Source organism: Tachypleus tridentatus, chromosome 8 (assembly GCF_004210375.1).
Source record: "Tachypleus tridentatus isolate NWPU-2018 chromosome 8, ASM421037v1, whole genome shotgun sequence".
NCBI classification, from domain to species: Eukaryota; Metazoa; Arthropoda; class Merostomata; order Xiphosura; family Limulidae; genus Tachypleus; species Tachypleus tridentatus.
Window position 1 is genome coordinate 115,317,338 of NC_134832.1, and position 23,601 is coordinate 115,340,938.

General features: G+C 34.2%; 1 protein-coding gene across 6 annotated transcripts in view; it reads right to left on the reverse strand.

Moving 5' to 3' along the window:
• Positions 1-6,047: 6,047 nt before the first annotated feature.
• LOC143223257 (uncharacterized) overlaps positions 6,048-23,601 on the reverse strand; it is a 42,299-nt gene continuing 24,745 nt past the window's right edge. For 4 of the 6 annotated variants that reach the window (XM_076450969.1, XM_076450967.1, XM_076450968.1 and 1 more), the window contains 5 exons: positions 21,976-22,314; positions 19,228-19,320; positions 18,876-18,947; positions 18,238-18,588; positions 6,048-7,534 (listed from right to left, as the gene is read on the reverse strand). In XM_076450969.1, coding sequence (XP_076307084.1) covers positions 7,234-7,534; positions 18,238-18,588; positions 18,876-18,947; positions 19,228-19,320; positions 21,976-22,314 — 1,156 coding nt within the window. In that variant the 3' untranslated portion in view covers positions 6,048-7,233. The remainder of the gene's footprint in view (positions 7,535-18,237; positions 18,589-18,875; positions 18,948-19,227; positions 19,321-21,975; positions 22,315-23,601) is intronic. The other 2 variants (XM_076450971.1, XM_076450972.1) reach the window with 1 other exon arrangement.

Here is a 23,601-nt window from a genome sequence, read left to right on the forward strand (position 1 = left end):
AATTTCACGTAAAGGAGATAATAAATTTGAAAATTGACATGCAACAGGTGAATTAGCAAAATTTACCAAATTTAATAAAAAAAAATACCAAATTCAGCAACCTTGCTGAGATACAGTGATCACTAGATTTATTGAGCCCATTGAAGGCGAATAGAATCAGTATTTTGGATGATGAAAGAGCATCAGCTAGTGTATGATTTCTTTATATTAGACATGTAAACTAATCCTGAATAAAGATTAAATGCTTTAATTTCGTGTTAAATTTAGTAACTAACTTTGATTTACTGAATTAAATTTTGTTAAGTTGATTGCATTTAGATTTGGTTAATTTGATTTATTTTGTTGACTACTCTAGCTTGGATTACTGTAATGATGTGTATATACAGTATTAACATTTTCCTTGAAAATAGTGGACTTGTGTATATTTCTTAATTATTAATAAAAGGCCAGCATATTGTTTTCTGTATTATTAAAGTATTACCCAGTCTTATAAAACAAAACAGATTGTAATTACTTTTAATTAAAAGTATAACATATGAACACTTGATGATCCAACTGTGTGACCCTATACTAACCTATCTAGGTCTGGGTAATGCACTCTAGGCAAATTCAATGAGGGATCAGGGTCATCCTCAACACATTTCTGAGGACTTACATTGATTGGTTCAGCACTAAATCCAAAACCAAACTCCTGGGAACTGACATAAATGCAAATGATAGAAGAAGGATCCCAATCAAAAGGTGAACTCAATTTATTTCAGAACACTACATATGTGAAAGCATCATATTGACTGATCAGCTCTAAGTCCAAAACTCAACTGCCAGGAACCAACATCCATGTAAGGAGTAAAATGATGGATCTCAATCAACACAGCACAAGTATGGACAATATGTTGATTTGTTCAGCTCTAAGTCCAAAACGTAACTACCAGGAACAGACTTACATGTGGGGGTATGATGCAGGATTCCAATTATTATGACAGTGCACTCTAAAATTATAGCATATCCTTGGACAAACTCATACAGAGATGGAGTGTCCATATGGAGGGCATCTCATTATCTACACCAGTAGAACACTACTACTATACTCTGAAATGAATGGATTTTTTGCTGTTTATATTGTGTGTATTTAAGGAAGATACCTCCATAGTCAATTATCATAGCAACTGGAAAGCAATAAGGACTCTCTTACTCAATTGGATGAAATGGGATGGGGGAGCCAACACTGTAGAGCTACAAGACATGTTTGCACCAGTGCAATAGGTGATCACAAAATCATTTTTTGAAAAGCAGACCAAACCCAATTAATTCAATCTAAGGAATGGCAGGGATAAGCAGCAGTCCTCTTCTGCTTTAACCATGAAGTCCATGGGTTAGTACAGTCCAGAATTGTTATATTTATGAAGGAAACATATCACAAGGAATAACCTATGAGCAATTCCTTGGGACACCACATACCTATTTTATGACATCATAATGAACAGTGTGCATTTTGTGGTCTTGGAAATTTTGAAAGTTAACAAGGCCTTATAGTGTACATTTTGTTTATACAATTGTAACAGACTGAAGTATACCTGGACAGGCTCTTGAAAAAAAAACAGCAAAAACTTGCCTTGTTCCAGTTTCACCAAAGAATAAAGGATAGCAACAATTGCAAGACTATACCCTAACAAGGAAGAAACAGTTACCCAAAACAGATAATGGGTTATGAATGCAAGACAGATGTAGTCCCAATGCTCAGTAGACAAAGTATCTTCAATGGACAACAGGGTTGAGATGCAAGTGAAAGGTAAAGTGCCTGAATGGAGTGAAGACACATGGAATTAATTACTGAAAGAAGGAAACAATGAATAAAGGACCAATCAAATAACAAGCTAAACCTAATGATTATAAGAGGAAGGAAAAAAATCATGAACAGAGGAGTGGTGAATTGGAAAGAAACTGTGAAAAATGATCAATGGAAAGAATCCATGAAAAAATGAAGAAATCTAAAACATGTACAGGACAAAGAAAGTCATTCAAATCTGACCATGAATAAAGGTAAAAGATGGCAAGAGACTAAAATGAACCTCGAAAATGTAGGTTAGTAAAACTCATCCAGAACAAAAGGAACATATCAAGCTAAAACAGTCAAGTAAACCAGATACATGCTGGTTTTTAATTATCCTAACATAGAGTAATATGGATGATCAAAATCACCTTAGGAAAAAGAGCAATGAAATGAGAAAAACTAAAGTTATAAACTGGATCTAATTCTGCCTGAAAACATCAATAGCCAGAGTGAGTGGATGATGAACCACATGGATTCGATAATGGAGTTAAACATTTCCTATGAAGGAATACACCACAGGAGGTGAGTTACTGAAACTTTGAGAATCAAGAGGCCACTCCTTGGGAGAACATTTGTTGGGAATGGAAAGATGATTTGTAATGAAGATGAAAGCATATGGAATATGACACACCAGGAGACATATGTCAAAAGAGATTGGGTCTACTACAAAGAGAACCAGAATCAGTACTTCCTTGATGAGTGATACAAGCCATCATCATTGAATACTTGGAATGAAACGATTAGTCAAATCTGAATAAGATGAATAAACTGAGCTACAGAGCACTGTATTATCAGAAGATCTAGGGTGTTAATATAGTTAGACCTTTCATTTATAGACTGTAGTCATGGAGCCTCCTACTCATTGACCCACTCCTCCAACTTTGAAGATGAGCATTAGGGAAGAGAAAAAATCCAGATGAAAAGGAGAAATCAGTAAACTTGATGACATGGATTTATGTTCAATCACCAATGCATACAGTCAAAAATGGAAGGAGAAAATTTAAGAGGAGAATCCAAAGAAGCCTTAGCAAGAGACCATAGTTCATGCAACATCTCCTAAAAAGATCACAAATGTGCCAGACACAAAGGGAAAAGTGCTTCCATAAAAGCCAATCCCAATGTATTTGAGCCTTGTTAGCTGTAAAATAGTGAACCACAATGGTACGGATAACAGAAAGCTTCAGTGAATGCATGGTTCTGATGGATGGGTATTTATAAAAAATCTTCCCAAACAGTCAAGACTGTTACATAGGTAACAGGAAAACATTATGCAATTGAAAAATTCAAACTCCTGAGCTGCTTATGTAAAAGCAGATTAGTATATTTTATGACCACCCCTGTTCAGAAGGGATTAGCTGAAGCCAGACATCCAAAATGCAAAAGTTAGGTAAAATGCAGAACACCTGACAGAAGACATAGGGAAATGAAAGAAGTCCAAAGGGCAAGACACTCAACTGGTACCAAATCATCTGGGTAAAATCTAAGACAGCATCCTGAGAAATAAAAAATAAGAACATGTACCATGAGCATTCTCAGTTCTGCAGAAACTGCATAGCCAACTGTGATAAAAGATTACATATTAAAATGAGGAAGAACCAAGAAGTGAATGAAGTGGGACAAACTGATCCAGAACTACAGTCAGTATCAAGCACAAATGATGATTGAAGAAACTTGTAGGTGGATAAGGTAAAGAATGGGAAGGTGCCAGACATGGCACACAAATAAAGCTAACAATGATTCAGAGTACAACAAAAAATTGACTACAGCATCACAGACATCCTATATGTTGCTAAGTGCAAAGGAGTAACCTACAAAATTGGACTGGCTGAGAAAACAAGTCAGTCTTAAGTCCCTATTAGAAGTGGATTTTAAGAAATGTTTCAAGGCAGTGTCCCACCCTAGACGATCCCAAAAGCAAAGAAGCCATGGAATAGACATTTCACAAAAATTCCCTACATATATAGGTAGAATGCCTAAGAAAGCAGGTGTAAGATAGACATTTCCTGTATGGACAGATAAATGGATAGGAAGTAATGAGACTGCCATTCATACAGGTGACAATGATTCTAAAGTACATATAATAAGAGAGAAATTCTGCTTGATGGTAAGTAAGTAAGCAAAAAAAAAAAAAAGCTCATCATGAAGTGTTACATCTGGAGAATGAAGAGGAAATTAAAATGTAAAACATGTCCAAAAAAGGCTGAGGTAGGCCTATCAGATTCTCCAGTAGAGGCCTGGGAAGGCAAGCCATAATCAGGTGGAGGAAAACTGACAAAACCTAGTCACCCTAGTCTGATTTGGCAGAAATAGGAGAAAGAAAAGCAATATTGGGAGAAGATAGGGTGGCCCCCAGGAATCCTCATACACTAAATTAATTGTAAGAAGTATAAATTATAAAGAACTATGAAAATGAAAGGGTCAGTATAATGTAAATTCAAGTAAGTGTGTAGTGAAATAAACATATTAAAGATATTATGTGTTGAATAAAACAAGATATTTAAAGCAATTACCAATTTGCCAATAAGATGAACTACAGGTAAATCTAAAATACTGCTTTTTGAGCCTAATGCAACTAAGTAGGGCAGAGAACATTGATAAACTCTGATTTAAAATCCTAACCAAAAATATAATACATAAAATATCATAAATTTGTGTGGACCCCAACTCCAGGAATCCACAAGAACAAAGTCATTAGGAAGAAGTATAAGAGATAAATCAAAACAAAAATTAAAAACCCATGTTAAGCCTAATCTAATGTTACAGGAAAAAAGATACAACTAAGCTCTAATTTCAAATTTGAACTTAACATTGAATATTGACCAATCTAACTAAACTTGTTATTGAACTCAAATACTTATGAATGATAATATTAACAGCAAAAATATTCAAAAACCATAACAGTATAATGCCTTAAGTTCGTAGATAATAGTTAAAAACGTGTGGACCCTCAAACTTGAGTTAAGGTCCAATGAAGGTCAGCTCATTGGATGATCAATCTCCCAAAGAAAGACAGCCTGTAATATGCCAGTCAAAGGCCACCACCTGAAGCCTATGTAAATGTACTGATAGAAAATATAACTTCCAAAGTGATACTTAGATTTTGAAATTCATAATTCAAAGTGAATAACCAAACACAGCTGTGATGGCAGAAAGAAATAAAAAGTAGAAAATCTTTTATGAAGTTTCAAAAGTGGGTATAAAGTTCAAATAAGTTGAAAATATACCTGTCATATAATAAACGGTAAATTCATTGAAAGAAAATGATACAAAGATAAAACAAATTTGTAGATAGCACAAACAATATGTCTGAACATGAGCACTGCCAAATGGTGACAGGTACAGCAGCACAGTACAGCACACATGGATGTGTGACTAATATTAGTATTTTTTTGTTTTGTTTTCAAATTTTGTGCAAAGCTACACGAGGGCTATCTGTGCTAGCCATCCCTAATTTGGCAGTGTAAGACTAAAGAGAAGGCAGCTAGTCATCACCACCCACTGCCAATCTTGGGCTACTCTTTTACCAACAAACAGTGGGACTGTAAAATTATAATGTCCCCATGACTGAAAGAGCAAGCATGTTTGGTGTGATGGGGATTCAAACCTGGACTACTACTAGTGGTGGTTTGTCATGTGATCATTTGTATGCAAGAATCTGTTAAACCATGTAAATTGAGGGGTGTGTGGAAGTGAAAACCTTATGGCATGTGAAAATGTTTTTGCAAATGGGGGCAGAGCTGAATGAGAATAGCTATATATGTGTGAGTGGAAGTAATGTGCCTTGTCAGAGGAATTTATTCACAGAAAAGCTGCAAGTGTACATGAAGTTAAAAGTTAAACATTTATTTTACGAAAATATCTTTTAATATGCAGAAGATAGAATTTATGTGAATCCATAAGTGTCCTGTATACAACACACCTGGAAAACTGTCTCACAGAACTGAAAAGATTTAGAATCTCTTCTCTTTTAAAGATGAAAAAATTCTGCTTTTCATTTTCCAAAATAGTTGTACCACAAACTTAAAGTATGGTTACACTAATTTTAATAAAAAATTACAACTATTAAAGTTGTTTTCCAATTGAATTTTAAAATTGTTTCTTCCCACACAACAAAATTAAACATTTTTAGATAGCCTATCTTAAACACATTAAAAAGCTTGTAGAGATGTTAACAGTGTAAACTTTCAAAACATTTATAAAAAAAACAAATCAGTTCTCGACAAGGATAAGATACTTTAATAAACAGTTCATAAAAAAATTGTGAACTTGACAAAAATGTATGCAGAGATTTCAAATCAAGATAGTGACATATAAAAAAATTAAGATTTTAATAAATCAATTACCATACCAGAAAACAGAAATAAATTTAATTCTAAAGGATCAATTTTGTGGTTTACATCACTGAACATTACCAGAAAACAGAAATCAGTTTAATTCTAAAGGATCAATTTTGTGGTTTACATCACTGAACATTACCAGAAAACAGAAATCAGCTTAATTCTAAAGGATCAATTTTGTGGTTTACATCACTGAACATTACCAGAAAACAGAAATCAGCTTAATTCTAAAGGATCAATTTTGTGGTTTACATCACTGAACATTACCAGAAAACAGAAATCAGCTTAATTCTAAAGGATCAATTTTGTGGTTTACATCACTGAACATTACCAGAAAACAGAAATCAGCTTAATTCTAAAGGATCAATTTTGTGGTTTACATCACTGAACATTACCAGAAAACAGAAATCAGCTAAATTCTAAAGGATCAATTTTGTGGTTTACATCACTGAACATTACCAGAAAACAGAAATCTGCTTAATTCTAAAGGATCAATTTTGTGGTTTACATCACTGAACATTACCAGAAAACAGAAATCAGCTTAATTCTAAAGGATCAATTTTGTGGTTTACATCACTGAACATTACCAGAAAACAGAAATCAGCTTAATTCTAAAGGATCAATTTTGTGGTTTACATCACTGAACATTACCAGAAAACAGAAATCAGCTTAATTTTAAAGGATCAATTTTGTGGTTTACATCACTGAACATTACCAGAAAACAGAAATCAGCTTAATTCTAAAGGATCAATTTTGTGGTTTACATCACTGAACATTTTTTATTTATTACATATGACAAGCATTTTAGCAAAGGTGAGGTGATAAGGAGCCATATTGTAGTAGAACTTCTTATTTTTAAACTAAAGACAGACTACTTAAGTGGTAAATCAAATATTAATAAACATCCGGGAGATATTATGCTCCAATTAACATTGGCTACTTAAATGTAAGCACACTCAAATTATTTTAGAGGCTTTTAGTGATATGGAAAAAGTTAATAAACCATACACAGCCAATGTCAGATATATGTGCTATGTAAAGAACAGTTAGTTTCAGACACTAACTTTAGTCACTATCAAGATCCATATCAGATTTTGCAGGACTTTCTGGACTGGATGCAGCTGCAGTAGTTATTTTCTCAGGTTTGACTGGTGAAGCACTCGACTCTCTATCGCTGACTTTAATTTTCTTTACAGTTTCTTGTCCACTGTCATAACCTTTCTCTTCCTCATCATAATCTCTCTTTACTTTACTTTCCTTGGCTTTTTCAGAGTCTTTGTCATCATCCTTATCTTTGCGTTTTTTCTTTTTGTCTTTATCTCGTTCACGGCTGCGATCTCTTTCTTTGTCTTTCTTCTTCTTGTGTCTAATTAATATATATATTATTTGGTTTAAAATTTAATACTGTGTAACAAATAACAGTAAAATTAGTAATAACATACAATAATTAACAATGTATAGGTAAATTTAATCCAATTACTTAATTACACTGAAAAATTTATTTCCCGAAATGCACTTACCACCTTGCACACAAAAGGCTATCTTGATCATTGGTTGCCATCTAAGAATTGCTACAAGAATTTTATTAATCAGTGTTCCAGTCTTTACACCCATTGGTTTTGCACCATTTCTGAATGTGACTATTCTCAACCAATAATACTGCACTACCTATACCAATACACCCAGCTCCCAGAGAGAGAGAGAGAGGAGTAGTTACCTATTGGAAATGCATTTTCAGTGTAGGAAAATTTTATTTTCCAAATCAGACATAAAAGGCTAGAATCCCAGATTGAAAACAAGCACACCTGTGGGAGTACTACTCTACTTCTGGAACAGATATGCATTTCACCCTGGAATTAGTAAACTAACAAAATGAATGGAAAAGATAATGACTGCTCAATTATAAATGTTAAGAAGGTGCAAGCTGTATTAACATATAACAAGATGAATAAAACAACAACAAAACAACAGGTGTGTCAGGTCAGAGCACATGGACCACGTCATTTATATCCAACAAACCCAACCGTAATTAAAGTCGGTGCCGGATGTCAAGCAACAACAATTACAAACAAGAAGCGAGAAAGAGACTGTAACAGGACAAATTCCAAAACTACGACAAACCAAACTTGGCATTGCTTCAACTTAACATTAAGAGTAGGGGAAGCTGTAAGTAGTACTATGGATAAAATAATAATTCACTCAACTGTAAATGCAAAGTAGATACATTCTGTAACCAGAATTATGAGGACAAGCAGCATTCATCCAACTGTAGGAATAAAACATGGATATCCTGTTACCACTATTTTGAGGCAGGCAAAGTCTCTCAAACCAAACCTTAGAAGCAGAAAAGAACTCCTGCAACAGAAATTAACAAGAAGAGAGGGGTCTAATGTTTGCTTATAACCATAATAACACAGCATTATCATCCTGAAGAAGGTCTGATGGTTTGGGAATGGAAAGATGTTACATGAGAAGTCAGTCCCTGGACTGAGGTAAGGAACCAAATACAAGCCAAGTGTGAAAACAGTTTGGTGATAGCAGGATGAACAATGTCTGAATGAGGTTGATGCAAGAGAAACAAAGGACAGGGGGGGTTGCACAAGTAAAGTCCAAAACAGATGGGACCAAGGTTGAGCAGGCCAGTACGAAGCAACCAGCAGGACAAAGAATGGCCTGCATGAGGGATAGAACTTTGGATAAGAGGGTAAGTATAGACGAGATGACCTGTAGAATCTTAGTGAATGCTTCTACATCCAACACTGATGGCTGTGGAAGGTACAGACCAAAAGAAAGGAAGTGTGGTACTCCAGTGTATGACAAAGTCATCAATAAGTGGTGTCCCCATTTCAGAACACACCCACAAATAAACCTATGGATGAAGTGACCACTCAGTGGAAAGAACCTGGTTAAGATGAAATAAATGATTGAAAAATATATATGCAAAAACGGCTTGTTTGGGTTGAGAAAATATTTTACGTAGAAGAGTGAACGTTTCGCTAATATAGGTATAAAGGCGTTCCTTTATATTGGTTTATTTTGGGTTTAAGTTGTTGTATAAGTAAGGCTTCTTTAATTTAGCATTTGTTTATTTTTGTTTCTTTATTTAGTATTTGAGTGTTTTCTATGGTTATGTTGTGTTTATTTGACTTGCAGTGTTCGAAAACGTGTGAAGGTGACTTTTTATGTTCTTTGAATCTGGTTTCCATTTTTCTACTTGTTTCTCCAATATAGAAGTCGTGGCAGTTATCACATTGTATTTTATAAATAATGTTGGTGTGGTGTTTGTCAGTGTAGTTTCTACATAGTATAGACCTCAGTTTTGTGCTTGGTTTTTGAATAAATTTGGTATTAACTGGAATGTTATATTTTTTACTAGTTTTTGCCAAATGTTGGTTATTTGTCTGCTGATGTCGGGAATATATGGTATGCAGCAGTATATGGTTTCATGATTTTTTGATTCGTGAGATATATTTACTTTTGTTGGTTGATTTTGCTTTCTGTCTAGGTGTGTGCATATAATGTTTTCTATGGTTTGTGGAGGAAACTTATTGATGTTGATGAAGTATTGTTTTATTTTGTCTAATTCATAGTTAATTTTATCTGGTGAGCATAGTTTTATGGCTGTGTGTATTTGGTTTCTTAGTATGTTGAGTTTTTGTTTTGTTTCATGTGCCGAGTCCCAAGGAATGTATAGTCCAGTATGGGTGATTTTTCGGTGGATTTCTGTTTTAAATTGTGTGTTGGTTCTTGTAATTTTGAGGTTAATAAATGATATTTGATTGCTTTCTTCCTGTTCATATGTGAAGTTAATGTTGAGATGTATAGAGTTAATGTGATTGAAAAAATTAAGTGTATGTTCTGTAGATCTGAATCCTACAACTGTGTCATCTACATATCTGTACCAGTATAGTGGTGGACGTAATGCTGTGTTAATTGCTTGTGTTTCAACCTGTGTCATAAAAATATTGGCTAGAACTGGTGATACTGGGTTGTCCATGCTTAGGCCATTTGTTTGTATATAGTTGTGGTTGTTGAACATGAAGTTTGTCTTTATCGTGGTGAATTCTATGAGGGTTGCTAATTAGTTGCTGGGAATGTCTATAGTTGGGTTAGGGTCTCGGATATAGAGTTCTAAGGCTATCTTGCACTCTTCAGTGGTTGGAACTTCTGTAAAGAGAGATATAACATCGAAACTGGCCATTAAGGCTTTATGATTAAGTTGATTTAGATTAGACTTGAAATTAAAAGAGTCCTTGATGAATGAGCTGGCTGATGTTACATATTTGGAGAATGTTCATGCTATGTATTTACCAAGATTGTAATTAAATGATTCATATGTGGACATTATTGGTTGTAATGGACAATCTGGTTTATGAGGTTTGGGGATGCCATATATTTGTGGTGTGCGTGAGTCAGTTTTACGTAGGTAGGAATAAAGTGTTTGTGAAATTGTGTTGGCTTTTTTCATTTGTAGTAGTAATTTGTTTAGTTGCGTCTCGTGTGTCTTTGTTGGGTTTGTGTGTATTGATTTGAATTTGTTTGTGTCTGATAGGATGTTCTTCATTTTTTTGGATTATTCATTCATGTTCATTATGACTATAGCATTACCTTTATCTGCTTTTAGAATTTTTATGTTTTTGTCTTGTTTTAGGTTTTTAATGGAATTAATGTCTCTTTTTGTAAGATTGTTTTTTAGCTTTCTGTTTTGTGAAATTATGTTGATGGTTTTGTGAGAAAATTCTTTAAAAAAATTGTTTAAGATGTTGTTTTTAGGTGTTTCTGGAAAATATAATTTTTTTATTTTACTTGGGAAGTTTGGCTGTTGAATGTCAATAAAATTACCTAAGTTGTCTTCTTTCTGTTGGTTGTTTTTTGGTTGTTTCTTTGTTTTTGTTTTCTGCAGAAAGTATCACAAGTCTCCTGGCTAGATCTTCTAAACATGTTTTGATTTTTATGGTTGGAATGTACCTAGATGCTATTGCGAAGTTGAGTCCTCTGTTAAGTAGATGTATCTCGTCTGTGTCAGACCTGTTAATTATGAGGTTAGTCAATGGTTTGTTGTGATGTCTTTTCTGTTGCTTGCATCTTAGTTTTTCTAGTTTTTTGTTGTGGCAGATCTTTTTGTCTCTGTCGTTGTTAGTATTGATTTGGTTTATGTTTCGTTGTATAAGTCCTTAAATCTCTAGTTTAATGCAGCATGCCAGTTGATGGTCTAGGTTCATTTTTTGTTTTTGTAAGTCATGTAGTTCTTTGTATTTTGTGTTCAACATGGCTTTAAGTAGTTTTTTTCTGTAAATTTTGGATAATGTTTGTGTATTTATTAAAATTTTTTGAAAGTTTTACCTTTACAAAATTAGGGGTTAGTTGTTCCTTTCTACATTGTTGAATGAAATATAAAATGTGGTCAGCTTCCGATCAGTTACCTCTTTCTTTCTTTGTGAACCTGATGATGACCAAAGAAGGTCAAAACGTTCTTCGCTCTTCTACGTAAAATATTTTCTCAACATCACTGAAAATGATAGAAAACCCTATTCATGGCCCCAGGAACATGGATATCTAACACCACCATGTTGTAATTGGAGGTCAAGAAAAGGAGATACAGAGTCTGAAAACACAGAAATCTGAATTTGGTTTCACCTTGCTTGGTGAGATAATTGATGACAATAAAATTTCCAGAGTGGACCATAACCAACCAACCTTACAGGAATGGAAAGAAATGGGTCAAAGACCAACATACAGCTAAAAGCTCAATAATGTTGATGTGGAGTGCAGACTCCTCTACAGACCACAGACTGAAAACTTCAAGAGTTGAGGACAGCCACCCAACTCATTAAAAAATGTGTCTGTGAACAGATGTAATTTTGGACAATGAGAAGGAATAGGCTCTCAAACTGTAGTCTGATTCCTGGTAAGCCACCAAGCTAGATCCACCTGATTACAGATTGAAGGATGACAAAATGGTTCCAGGGATCTAAAGAGAAGTTCCACTGATGTGAATACATGTGAGCTTGACCCATAGAAATAAGAGTAAGTGCTTTTGTGACTGCTTATTCCATATCCCCAAGAAAAGAAGAAGGCTGGGCCCAACTGAACTGTAAATTGAAGAAATCCCTCAAATAAACCAGCTACTGAGTGGGGGCAAAAATAGACTTCACAACATGATCAGAAAATCCACCCATACTGCTTCCTGTTGAAGCAGATGTTGGCAGTTGGTTGATTGTTGTTTTTTTGGTGCAAAGAAACTAGGCTATCTGCAGCAAAAACCTGTAAAGAACGTAAAATTGTTGTAAAAATAAAGAGCTAGTTTGAGTTCCACCAGTGTAAAGGGATGATTAAAGTCATAGAGACAAATAGCTAAAAGGAAAAAAAGTGATTGAGGTGCCTAAGGTTTGACAGCCAAAAAGGCAGGGGAAGGAAAAGAAGTGACAAATGTACAGAAAAAAGCTCTTGCTGAGAGTATCAGCAATATTCTGGATATCAGAAACTTCCTGGCCATTGGTAAGCAAGATGGCAATGGAGTGGAAAGTATACTTTCCACTGACCTTCTGAATCTTGTCCAATGGGTTTTTGGACCTGATGGTAGAAGAGATGTTAGTTGTAAACTTAATCCAAGATTCCTTTTGGCTTTCACTTCTAACCTACTGTGCACTGGCAAAGAGCCAGTGAAAAGAAATGCAGTTAAAAAGAGTGGGATACCTAAGAAAGGTATATCAGGCCTGTTTTTGAGCTATCCTTGTCCTCTGACAGGCAGGTCTCCACTATGGATGAGGACACTGTGGAAAACATATCAAGACTCTTAGGAATAGTTTGAGCAGCTACATGGACAATAGGCAGTCACTGCTACCACTCACTCATCTATTGATGACAGGATCAAGTTCTGAGAGAGTTGTGAAAGAGGGTGAGTTAGCTTAGTCTAACTTCCACCATGTGGGTCATGTGACGTTAACCATGGCAAATCTCCCTCAAAATGATACGAAAATGATCACTATCAAGAAGAGTGAGAGAAAAGTGAATAGAGCAGATAGATAGATCAATGATAGTACAAGATTGACTAGGTGCACTAAAATACTTAAGAGAACCAGTATTGAAGAGAGAAAGGTTGTGATCCAAGAGAATAAGATCTACAGAATGATCTCTCCCATAAATACCAGCACCACCCCAGGGGGAAACTGTGTCCACTAACGTCTCCCAGTAATATAAGGAAAACAACAAGTGTTGAGATACAGCATCAAAGTCTTATTGATCATAAGTCTCTCCAGGAGACAGGCTGAGAGAACAAGCAGTAATGGTACAACCCAAGCTGCAAAAATAGGGTGTGCATGTGCTAGTAGACTATGAGTGCCATGCCTCTATTCTTTTGTCCATCACACAATCTCTCATTCCAGTATAAGGAAAACTACTGAAAAGGAGAATGGGGTGGGTGGAGAACCCATTGATTTATGACCACACTGTTAGTCTTTATGAGAAGATCTTTTTACCTCTATGGATTCTGTCCTGGGTCAATTGGTCAGATGTCTGCCAGCAGACACAGATCTCAGCAACTGAGGACATGAATAAATAATAGTTATATATCTTAGGGTTGAAGAAGGTGGACCCAAGCAGACACCATAAGTCAGAGCAGAATGAAGTGCACCAGATACAGGAGTAAATGTTGACTTATCAACTTACTTTACTATAGAGGGTATAATACGACTCATATGGTTTGAAAACAACTCTGTTGGAGGCTCAGAAAGATCTGTCTGTATAGAGAATGCAAAACATACTGAAAGGTGACTGCATTGGCAATCTAAATACAGATTTCAGTGAGTAATGTGGCATGTTGAACATAGCATTGTTCAAATTTGATAGTTGTGATGTCATAAAACTAATTTTATAATTTCGAACAAATTAGGAGCTCAAATTACTAATATTGACAAGCTAGAATATAAAATAAGAACCTCATATATTTTTATTTTGCTGCGTTATGGCTTATACACTGAATCAAACACAGTGATCCTGTTAAACTCTTCACATTTTTTGAAATTGTCCCTTATATACACTTCAATATATGGCATGTGAATAACCAGTTTACAGCTTATAATGTCTCCTAGTGATTTTCTTCATCATTTTAATTTGTGAAAAGGCTACCACTGTTTCGAACCAAGATTTCACTGATGTAGGTTGTGTTTTAGTCGTTTTGAAGTTTCATATTTTTGAAAATCAAAGTAATCTTAGTTACTAAGCTTAATAAATTATACTGAAATTCTATGGTATCAATGTAGTTATTTATTATTTTTTAGTTTAACTGTATATATATATAAATTTGGTATTCTCTATGTGTGAAATTTTAAAGGCTTAACAACCAATGTTCAGCAGGAACCAAGTTGAAAGGTTGTAGCAAAAAGAGAATTGTTTGCTTCACTTCTTGATTTATTGTACTATATCTTAAAAAAATAAATTTAATAATTTATTTCTAAATAGTAATAATCTGCATACACATATAATGTATAGTAATTGAAATTCGACTATATATTACAAAATACTAGTCCACTAAACACAGCTAAGGCAGGGAAGACTAAAGGCCAGTTTTATATTACTGGATATGCAACCTGAAAGCACATGCACTATGTCGATGCAAGTTATGTGATGTTAGATAGGCACAACTGGAAGGTCAGTATAATAAAAAATAATAAATATTTTTGTTCATATATAATGTTAGGAGACTTAAACCACTTACACTAAACATTTGTATTTTCATGTTATAATATGCAGTCATTTTTGCATGAAAAAAGCATGGTTTATATTTATTTCAAATTTTTTTTATGATGGTTACAAGGTTGGTTAAGTGATAGATCCCACATAGCTATAGTATAAAAAATAGCATAAAATATGAAGTCTTACTGAAAACAAATGTTTGAAATGTATTTTGCAGGTTTTAGAGAGTACACAAATAGCATTTGGGAATTTTGGAATAAAGAATAGTTTTTTAATCATAACATGAAATTACTTTGCACTGACTAGTAATAAAACAGACTACTTTCACAAACAAATCTTTAATAAAAATATTTCATTAAAAATCTGATTTTCTGTGTACAAAATTCTTGTGAGTAATTCAAAGTAGTAGGGGGAGTAACTTCAATAGGTATATCCCCAGTGGCCTTCTAATACAAGAGGAGTTCATTTGTATTTTTGGGGTAAATGTTTCCATCAAAATGTCCCCAGAACATAGGTTCTTCACCGACTTAGGAGAGTCAGCAATCCTCTCTAATTGCTTCTGAATAAAAAAAAGGAAGACACTTGCTCCAAAGATTTGTCTGACAAAGAATGTAGTATGAGAAAATGAGGTACAGGTTTATAAGGAGGTGAATACTGCTGTCCAGAGTCTTCGAGATTGACGATCTGTTTTATTATTATTATTTTATTTGGATTTGAGGGATCCATAAAGAATGAAAGAAAGATTCAGTACCCATTGTCCCAACCCACTGTGAAATCCTACAAGGAGACGCACTACAATGCCAAACAAAGACACTGCAGCAATGTCAGGGTTTATTGAGAACTATACCCAAATGAAAGCATCAGATATAATGCCCACAACATCCATTAAGCACTCCTAACACTAATACTTGGTTAACCCTAGCCAAACAGGACCAGCCACTGACCCTCACAGACTATCCACACATTTATAGGAATTAAAAGCAAAAGTAGTGTGTTGGGGTTGGACCCCTCAATCAACAGGATCCCCTCCTCCTCTTCATGTGAGTTGGCATTCAGATCCTAGAAGAGGTAAAATGAAAAGACAGAATCATCTCTGAGAGGTCCCCTCACCACATACAGACATCCACAAAGAGGGGCAAATGTTTGTGATTTACTGATTTCAAGTGGAAATAGGTAAGAAGGCATCAGTTGTCCATATGATGATGAGTAGGAAAACCCAGTGAGTGAAAGTGATGATCAAACTACTTGACAAAACACAAAGAGGGCTAAAGAGAGACAGAATGGCAGTGCCCTGAACTGGAACACTTAGCCCTCAAGGATGAAGTGTAGAAAACAACACAACTCTGGAGAAATGGAAATTTTAAGATAGATATCCATCATCAAGAAGGTGGCCATCCAGGGTCCTGAGAAAGAAAAAACACATATAGGACTCAGTGATGAAGTGAGAGGGCTCAAAACAGGAATTCAGTTGGGACAAATCTATAATTGGTATCCAATTTTGGAGGTCACAAAGAGATTGGAATAAAAACTCCCATGAGTGGGAACCACCTGCTCCATAGCTCCTTTTCCCAGGAGAACTTGAATGACATCAGCAAGATGACTGAAAAAGGAAGGTCCTGAGGAGAAGTAAGTAAGTTTTGGAAAGGGAAAGGGGGAAACCCAGAACCAAAAGGCAGAAAACTTCTGTTAAAACTTGAAGAACAGTTGAAAAGTAGAGCAATCTGGACCCTACAGGACAAGTCTCCACTGTGTCACCAATAATTCTGGTGTCTGTCCAAACAAGATCAGGTAAAATTAAGATAGTGACAGGAATGCCTTGAAGAAGGTAAAGGATGGGGTGAGGAAGAAGGAAGGCAGCAAAACAAGGATAGGTGAATCACGGAAAGTAACAAGAAAATAAGAAGGGATGTAACTTAATCCATCTGTGATTCTAGGCAATCTGGTCAACCCTCAAAGACAGAGTCACATAGAAAAGGGGCTTGTTGGAGATCTGGTAGGAAGGAAATGGGAAGAATAACATCTTTCAGTAAAGCATCCCTCCCTTGTAAGTCCAAACAGCAAAGCACCCAGATATTGAGGGAAAGGACAAAGGTCAATAAATGAACCACAGTGGGTCAAAAAAGGGTCTTGAGCTCTTCTGAAAAGACATCAGAAGATGATGAAAGGCTTTATATATTAGTTGTAGAAAAAAAAGGAAGTGAGTTCAGAGAAGGGTAAATCCTGAAGAAACATGCCTGACTGAAGCAAACAAAAGCCCTAAGATTTGAGCCCCATAGGAGAAGGAGATAATCTAAATGCTAAGAATCCAAAAAGGGATCCACAGCATGTTGACCCAACAAATAAGAAAGATAGGGCATGCCTGTACCAAACTGTTGAATCTCTGAGAAGGAACATTAATGTGAGGAAAAGGATGAAAACACTTCAATAATCAGAAAGTTGACTTTCATCTAATAAAGGGGAGGAGAAATACACAGGCATACCTGACCAACAAGATGTAAGAAGGGAATGGAAAATGAAATATCCTGAACGTATGCAGATAGTGACAGACCATAAAAGGAAGATGCAAAACAACTCTAACTCTCTGCAAACCAAAGCTTGAACTTCCTTAGCTCATAAAGTTGATCCCATGTGTACTGTCCTCTATGGTGGGAATATCTTTGTCTGCTGCATGAAATCTCATATTAATATTAAAAACACAGAATTTGGAAATGAGAAATTAGTTAAACCAAAATTATAGAAACAATCGAAAATAAATGCAAAATTAAAAAACTTGTGATATTAAATACTGACTGAAAAAATAACAAAGTACAATCAAATATTCTAGTCACACTTGGAAAAATTAAACACACATCTAAACTGTGTCATGCCAATCAAGAAGTGGGGATTGAGTGGTAATAGCAAAGGGAGCTAGTTGCACCATTATTATAGGTAGCACAATACTACTGGTGGATGGTAGTCTCATGATATGTACCTGTTCAGAAATGGCAAGAAACTGGTGTAGTATAAAAACTTGTACACTGACTACTAAAATTCTTTAAGCAATGATTAGAAAGCATTCAGCAATCAAAACAGCCTTAGGTGTGAAACGAAATATCTCTTCCTTGGAACAATGCATTATCAAGATTATAAAAGTTTGGCACAGCTAGGAATTGGTCAACATCTTGCGTTTTTTTTCACACATGATGAAGTAACTGTTATTGTATATTGTACATTTTAAATACAATTTTTTGTATTGTATAGTTCAGTTAAATAATTATATTTTATAATCAAGATTACTCTTACAATTCTTAAGCCTTTTACGTCTCTTCAGTATTTTACAAAAATTATTTCTAGAGATTTATGTATAAATATATAACAAAATTAAAGCCAACATACTTGGAAATTGATTCTCTTTTTGGAGATCTTGAACGTGAACGTCTTTTTGGTGTGCGAGATCTACGTTTTGGTGTCCTTGACCGTCTCGGAGAGCGAGACACTCTCCTTGACCTGGAAGATCTGATAGGAGTCCTTGATCTCCATGGTGACCTAGATCTTCTACGAGACAATGGGGAACGTGATCTTCTTCTACGTGGTGATGGTGACAATCTATGGCGACGACTTATGGATCGAGAACGAGAACGTCTTCGTTTTACTGGAGACACTGGAGACCTTCTTTTTGAACGGGATCGAGAACGAGATACTCTCCGTTTAATAGGTGACTTGGATCGCTTCCGAATACTAGGAGATCTAATAAATAATATATTTCATTAAAACAAATTTATTATTGCATGTTATTCAATATGCAAATAAACTAAACTGGAAATATTTCATTACTAATGTCTCAATTAACGACTATGATAAATAATGATATTCTTAGTACCAAAAGAAAGCAATGTTAACATAGAACAAAACATATTAAATCAACCATAATAAAGAAACTGATATGCAACTGGTTGAGAAATGCTTTTAAATTTGTAACACAATATGAAGATAATAAGATTTTTTTTTTTTTAACTGGAAAGAAAAATTTGTACCGTGACTTTCTTGGACGCCTGGCCTTCTCTGGTGATTTTTCTTTTTTCTTCTTTTCTTCAATTTCGTGATCACTAATATAAAGATGTTTAAAAATAATGAAATAAATTGTTAAGGTAAAAATTATGTATTATACTACAAGTCCATAATATTATTAATGAGCATGAATGAAATATTGATGACTTGGTTGTTTGGTAATAAGATTAAGAATTGTTCTGGATATATTGTAAACCTGGTTAAAATTATTTTATACCAAACACACTAGTTATGTGTGTGATTACCAAAGTTATTAGTTTCATTTTTACTCTATTGTAGTCAAAATTAAGTCGAGAACGTTATTAAAAACAAACCTACCGAAGTTCTAAACACTCAATACGAAAGTCTTGAAAACTGTTGTTGCTTGTTTTTTCAAAGGACTTTAAACCAACTGTTACTTGCAGAGCTAATCTGACAATAAGGTAAAATCTCCAAATATATATATATACATAGGCACGCAAGCACACACACACACACACAACATACATATATACAGGTACTGTTTTACTTTTATATGTTCAGAAATCACTTAAAAACTCCAGATAAAGTTACTAAACTTTTTGCAAAAAATAAAATTTCTAATTTCATATACAATACAATGATATCTTCTCTAAAAGGTTTAACTCCCTTAACCCTACCTGTATAGGTGAGTATTAAAGTGGGCAATCCACATTTTACAGAGACTGAGAGTTCCATTTAACATGGTATAATGGGTATACTGTGTTAGAGTTACCAACTATTCTTTTTACCCTACACTGTGAGTTAGTAATAATTCATGGAAGAGCAGAATAAATATTAGCTATAGTGTAGAGGAATATTAGCATAGAATATTCAATTGGTATTGAGACACATATTAAAGGTCTTGCAAGTGCCTTATGCAAATCTGAATTCAACTTTAATAATGAGGAACACACATTTTTGAAAGTAAGTTTAGAGTATAGCTTGAAAGGGTAGCAAAAGAAATTTTAATACAAATGTACAATACAGAAGTGATACCACAGAAACTGAGCACAAACACACTTTCTTTGAATAAAAATTCCATTCACCCAAGCATTAAATTCACCATTGAACATGAAAATAACAGGCAGTTATCTTTTCTTAGTTTTGATATTATTAGATCAGACAAATAGTTCAAAACCAAATTTCTCCAAAAAATCACTCATGCTTCTACATCCTCTGGAATTCCACCCATGAATCTAAACAAAAAATTAATATACTAAAATACCTTACAACACAGCTTCACGACTTTGTTCAACTGATTATATAGATGAAAAAATTAACTTCATAAAGCAATCTTTCATTCATGCCAACAAATTTTCACCAACTTTTGCCACAAATTTTAATTAAACACAATTACTATAACAAAATCTTCAAAGCTCAACTAAGAAACAAAATTGCCACAAATACATCAAATATTATCAGGTCATCCCTTATGTCTGATTTTAAGTTCAGAAAAAACAAAGGACTTCAAATGCTTTTAATGTTATTTAATCAATACTCTATGTTCCACTATTATTAATTACTTCCTGCCAATGATTAACAAGATTCTGAAAGCAACTTCTATAAAATTCTTGGGGTTTGAAGGAAAAGAATGTAGAGAAGGTAGTTTTGACATCTTTATGCATTCCAAGCTCTTTTCCATCAAGATAGTTCTGCAAACTTTAAAACAGATGACAATCAGATGGGGCAAGGTCTGGAGAATAAGGACGATGTGGAAGTTTTTCTCAGTCTAGTTCTTCAATCTTTGCAGATGTCATCCTTGCTGTATGGGGTCATGCATTATCCCGGTGTAGCATAACACCTTTATGATTGATAAAAGCAGGCCTATTTTCTTTCAGTGCAACTAACTGTTACAACAGAAGTCTGATGTAAATATTACATTTAGTGGCAGACACTCAAAATGAATCACACCAGCAATATCCCATCAAATGCTTAACAAGATTTTCCTAGGGTGAAGGTCCATTTCGGGCTGTGCTTTAGCCAATTTACCTGCTCTGAGCCATTGTTTGTGGCACTTTACATTTCTATAAAATATCTATTTTTCATCTCCAGTAACTAACTTCTCCAAAAGTGGTAGGTTACATTCTAAGGTTGGCTTCTATCAAATCACGGGGGACCCATTTTCCAACCTTTGACACCTTTTCAAACTGTTGCAGATGATGGTGAACTGTTTAATGGGTTGAATTAAGCTTCTGTACATCATCAAGTACAGCCAGCAGCAAGTCATTTAAACTCAACAGGACAACCTGAACGTGGCACATCACTTAAGCTGTAGTCACCTGATCTGAACTTCTGAAACCACATTTGACATTTTCTTTCACTGAGAGACTACACACCATAAACACCTTGAATGTTTCATGTAGTTTCTGATGCACTATTGCCTTTTTTAAACTCATAAAGCATTATATGCCTGATGTGCTCCTCAGACACATCCATTCTCATAAGGGTTTATATGATTAATGATCTGAAAAATTGGAGTTGGGTTAGTTTCTTTTATTTGTCTGAACATTTTTATTTACATCCTATTAAATATTTTAGTTATTAAAGCCTTCTTCAAAGACAGAAATGATGATACATTTTCTGTATTAAATTTTTGGACATGACTTATGGGATGACCTGATACATTGCAGTTTACAACTCAACCCACACCACAGGAACTGACAATTTAAAAAAAATATATTGCCTTATAAAATAAAAAACAAGAAACACATATAATTTTAACATTTTGATACTAGAGTTATTTGTGTACCATGACAGTGTATACATGTGTATATATACATATATATAGTTTATCACAAATAAAAACAAGATGAAACAAAAATAAACAATTGCTGTAGCAATTGGAAGGATCTTTAGGGTACAAGCTACAAGCTGGGATATAAAATGTACTCTAGGTTTTGGTAGAGACTATAAACAAGCCTTTATTTGCAGTAAGGTGGTCACCTGCATAAAGTAGTGCCAATTTGTTTAATGACCTTATAAAGCCAACAGTTTATATATATGGACACTATTCTCAAATCAGTGAAATCTTAGCATGATTTACACTATTCTTACAAAAGTTATTACCTCTCATCTTTAATCTTTTGTTTTTCTTCATCTGGCTTATCAATTTCTTTTGTCTGATCCTCAGCAGGTTTCTTATCATCTGATAGTTCTTTTTCCTCATGAACTTTATCTTTAGTTCCAGGAAGTTCTGGACCTTCTTTACTTTCACTGGCAGTCTCTTTTGGCACTTTTTCTAAAACTTCATCTTTCTTATCAGGTTTTTTCTTATCTTTATCTTTAGTTTTCTCAGAATGGCCATCTTCTTTGCTTTTAGATGATTTGCTAGACTTGCCCTTGATAGGAGATCTTGAACGAGATCTTGAACCAGATTTGCTTCGATGTGACTTCTTTTTACTTTCTCTAATAAATATAATATTGTAGTTACAAAGTTCAATCACAGTTTGGAAAAAACAATGTATGCTAAAGTATTCAAATACATAAAAATTTTAGCATTCTCCAAACGTATAAAATCTAACTCTCTAGCACAGATAGCACTCGAGAAGCTTTGTACGAAATTCAAAACAAACAAACAAAACTAACTCTCTTCCCTCAGTTCTCACAAATTTGACAATAATATGAAAGTAAAAAAAACACACACAACAAAACTATTATTTATATTTTATCAGGATGAACTTTCTTCAACATTTTTTGTAAGTATTATTAGCATACATAAAATAATAATAACTTAATATACTCAGTTGCAAATTTTGATTAAAATAAAGGTTCTTAATAAGAAATGTTATATATCATGATAAAATACATCAATTAAGGTTTATACCTAAGGGTACTTTCAACGCAAACACCAATAACACTACACTAATAAAATAAAACTCAATAAAACACTACTAATAATAATTCAGTTGTTTTTGTCACAAAATACATCAAAGTGAAATGTTTTTATAATAAAATGAGAAAAAGATATACAAAATGTACTTTTTGCTTAAGAACTAAGATGCATGTTTACACTTTGTTGTAACTTTATGGATGATGTCCAAGATCTATTTCAACATTCCTGATATAAAAATATTTGTTTACTGTTAAGCACAAAGCTTTCTGTCTATCACTAGTATCGATACCTGATTTTTTAGCATCAAGGGCCATCAGATCTTTTATTTGTTCTTTTGTAATTTCCAACTATTTTAATCTGTAATACTCTTTCACAATGCAATCAAACAAACTATATAAAAGGTGAGTCAAATCTATGCATTTGGGTATGACATAGTTATTACATCTAAAGAAAATACGAATTCAAATTTAGTTTATTTTACAAACTGTGTGCAAAATACCGCATATATAATGGTAGTATTCTACATTTATAAACTACTGTTCAACAACCTTTTCAAAATGACAAGTTAATAAATTCATGTAACTGTAAGTGAATAAAATACATAACAACAACATGAAAGCAAAAGTAAAAACTGAATCAGCTGAATCAAGAGAAAACAAGTGGCTCAGAAACCTAATTAAGCAACATCCCAACTCTCTGCCATAAAGAGCAATCAATACAAAGGTAAACAAAAAGGAAACAAAAAGATAACCACACGTATAATGAATTAAAGTATTCTGAATGACCCTGGGGACAAGATGATGCAGAAGATGAAAAAATGTAGAAGAAACTATTCCTTGTGTCTCTTTTCATTGGTACAA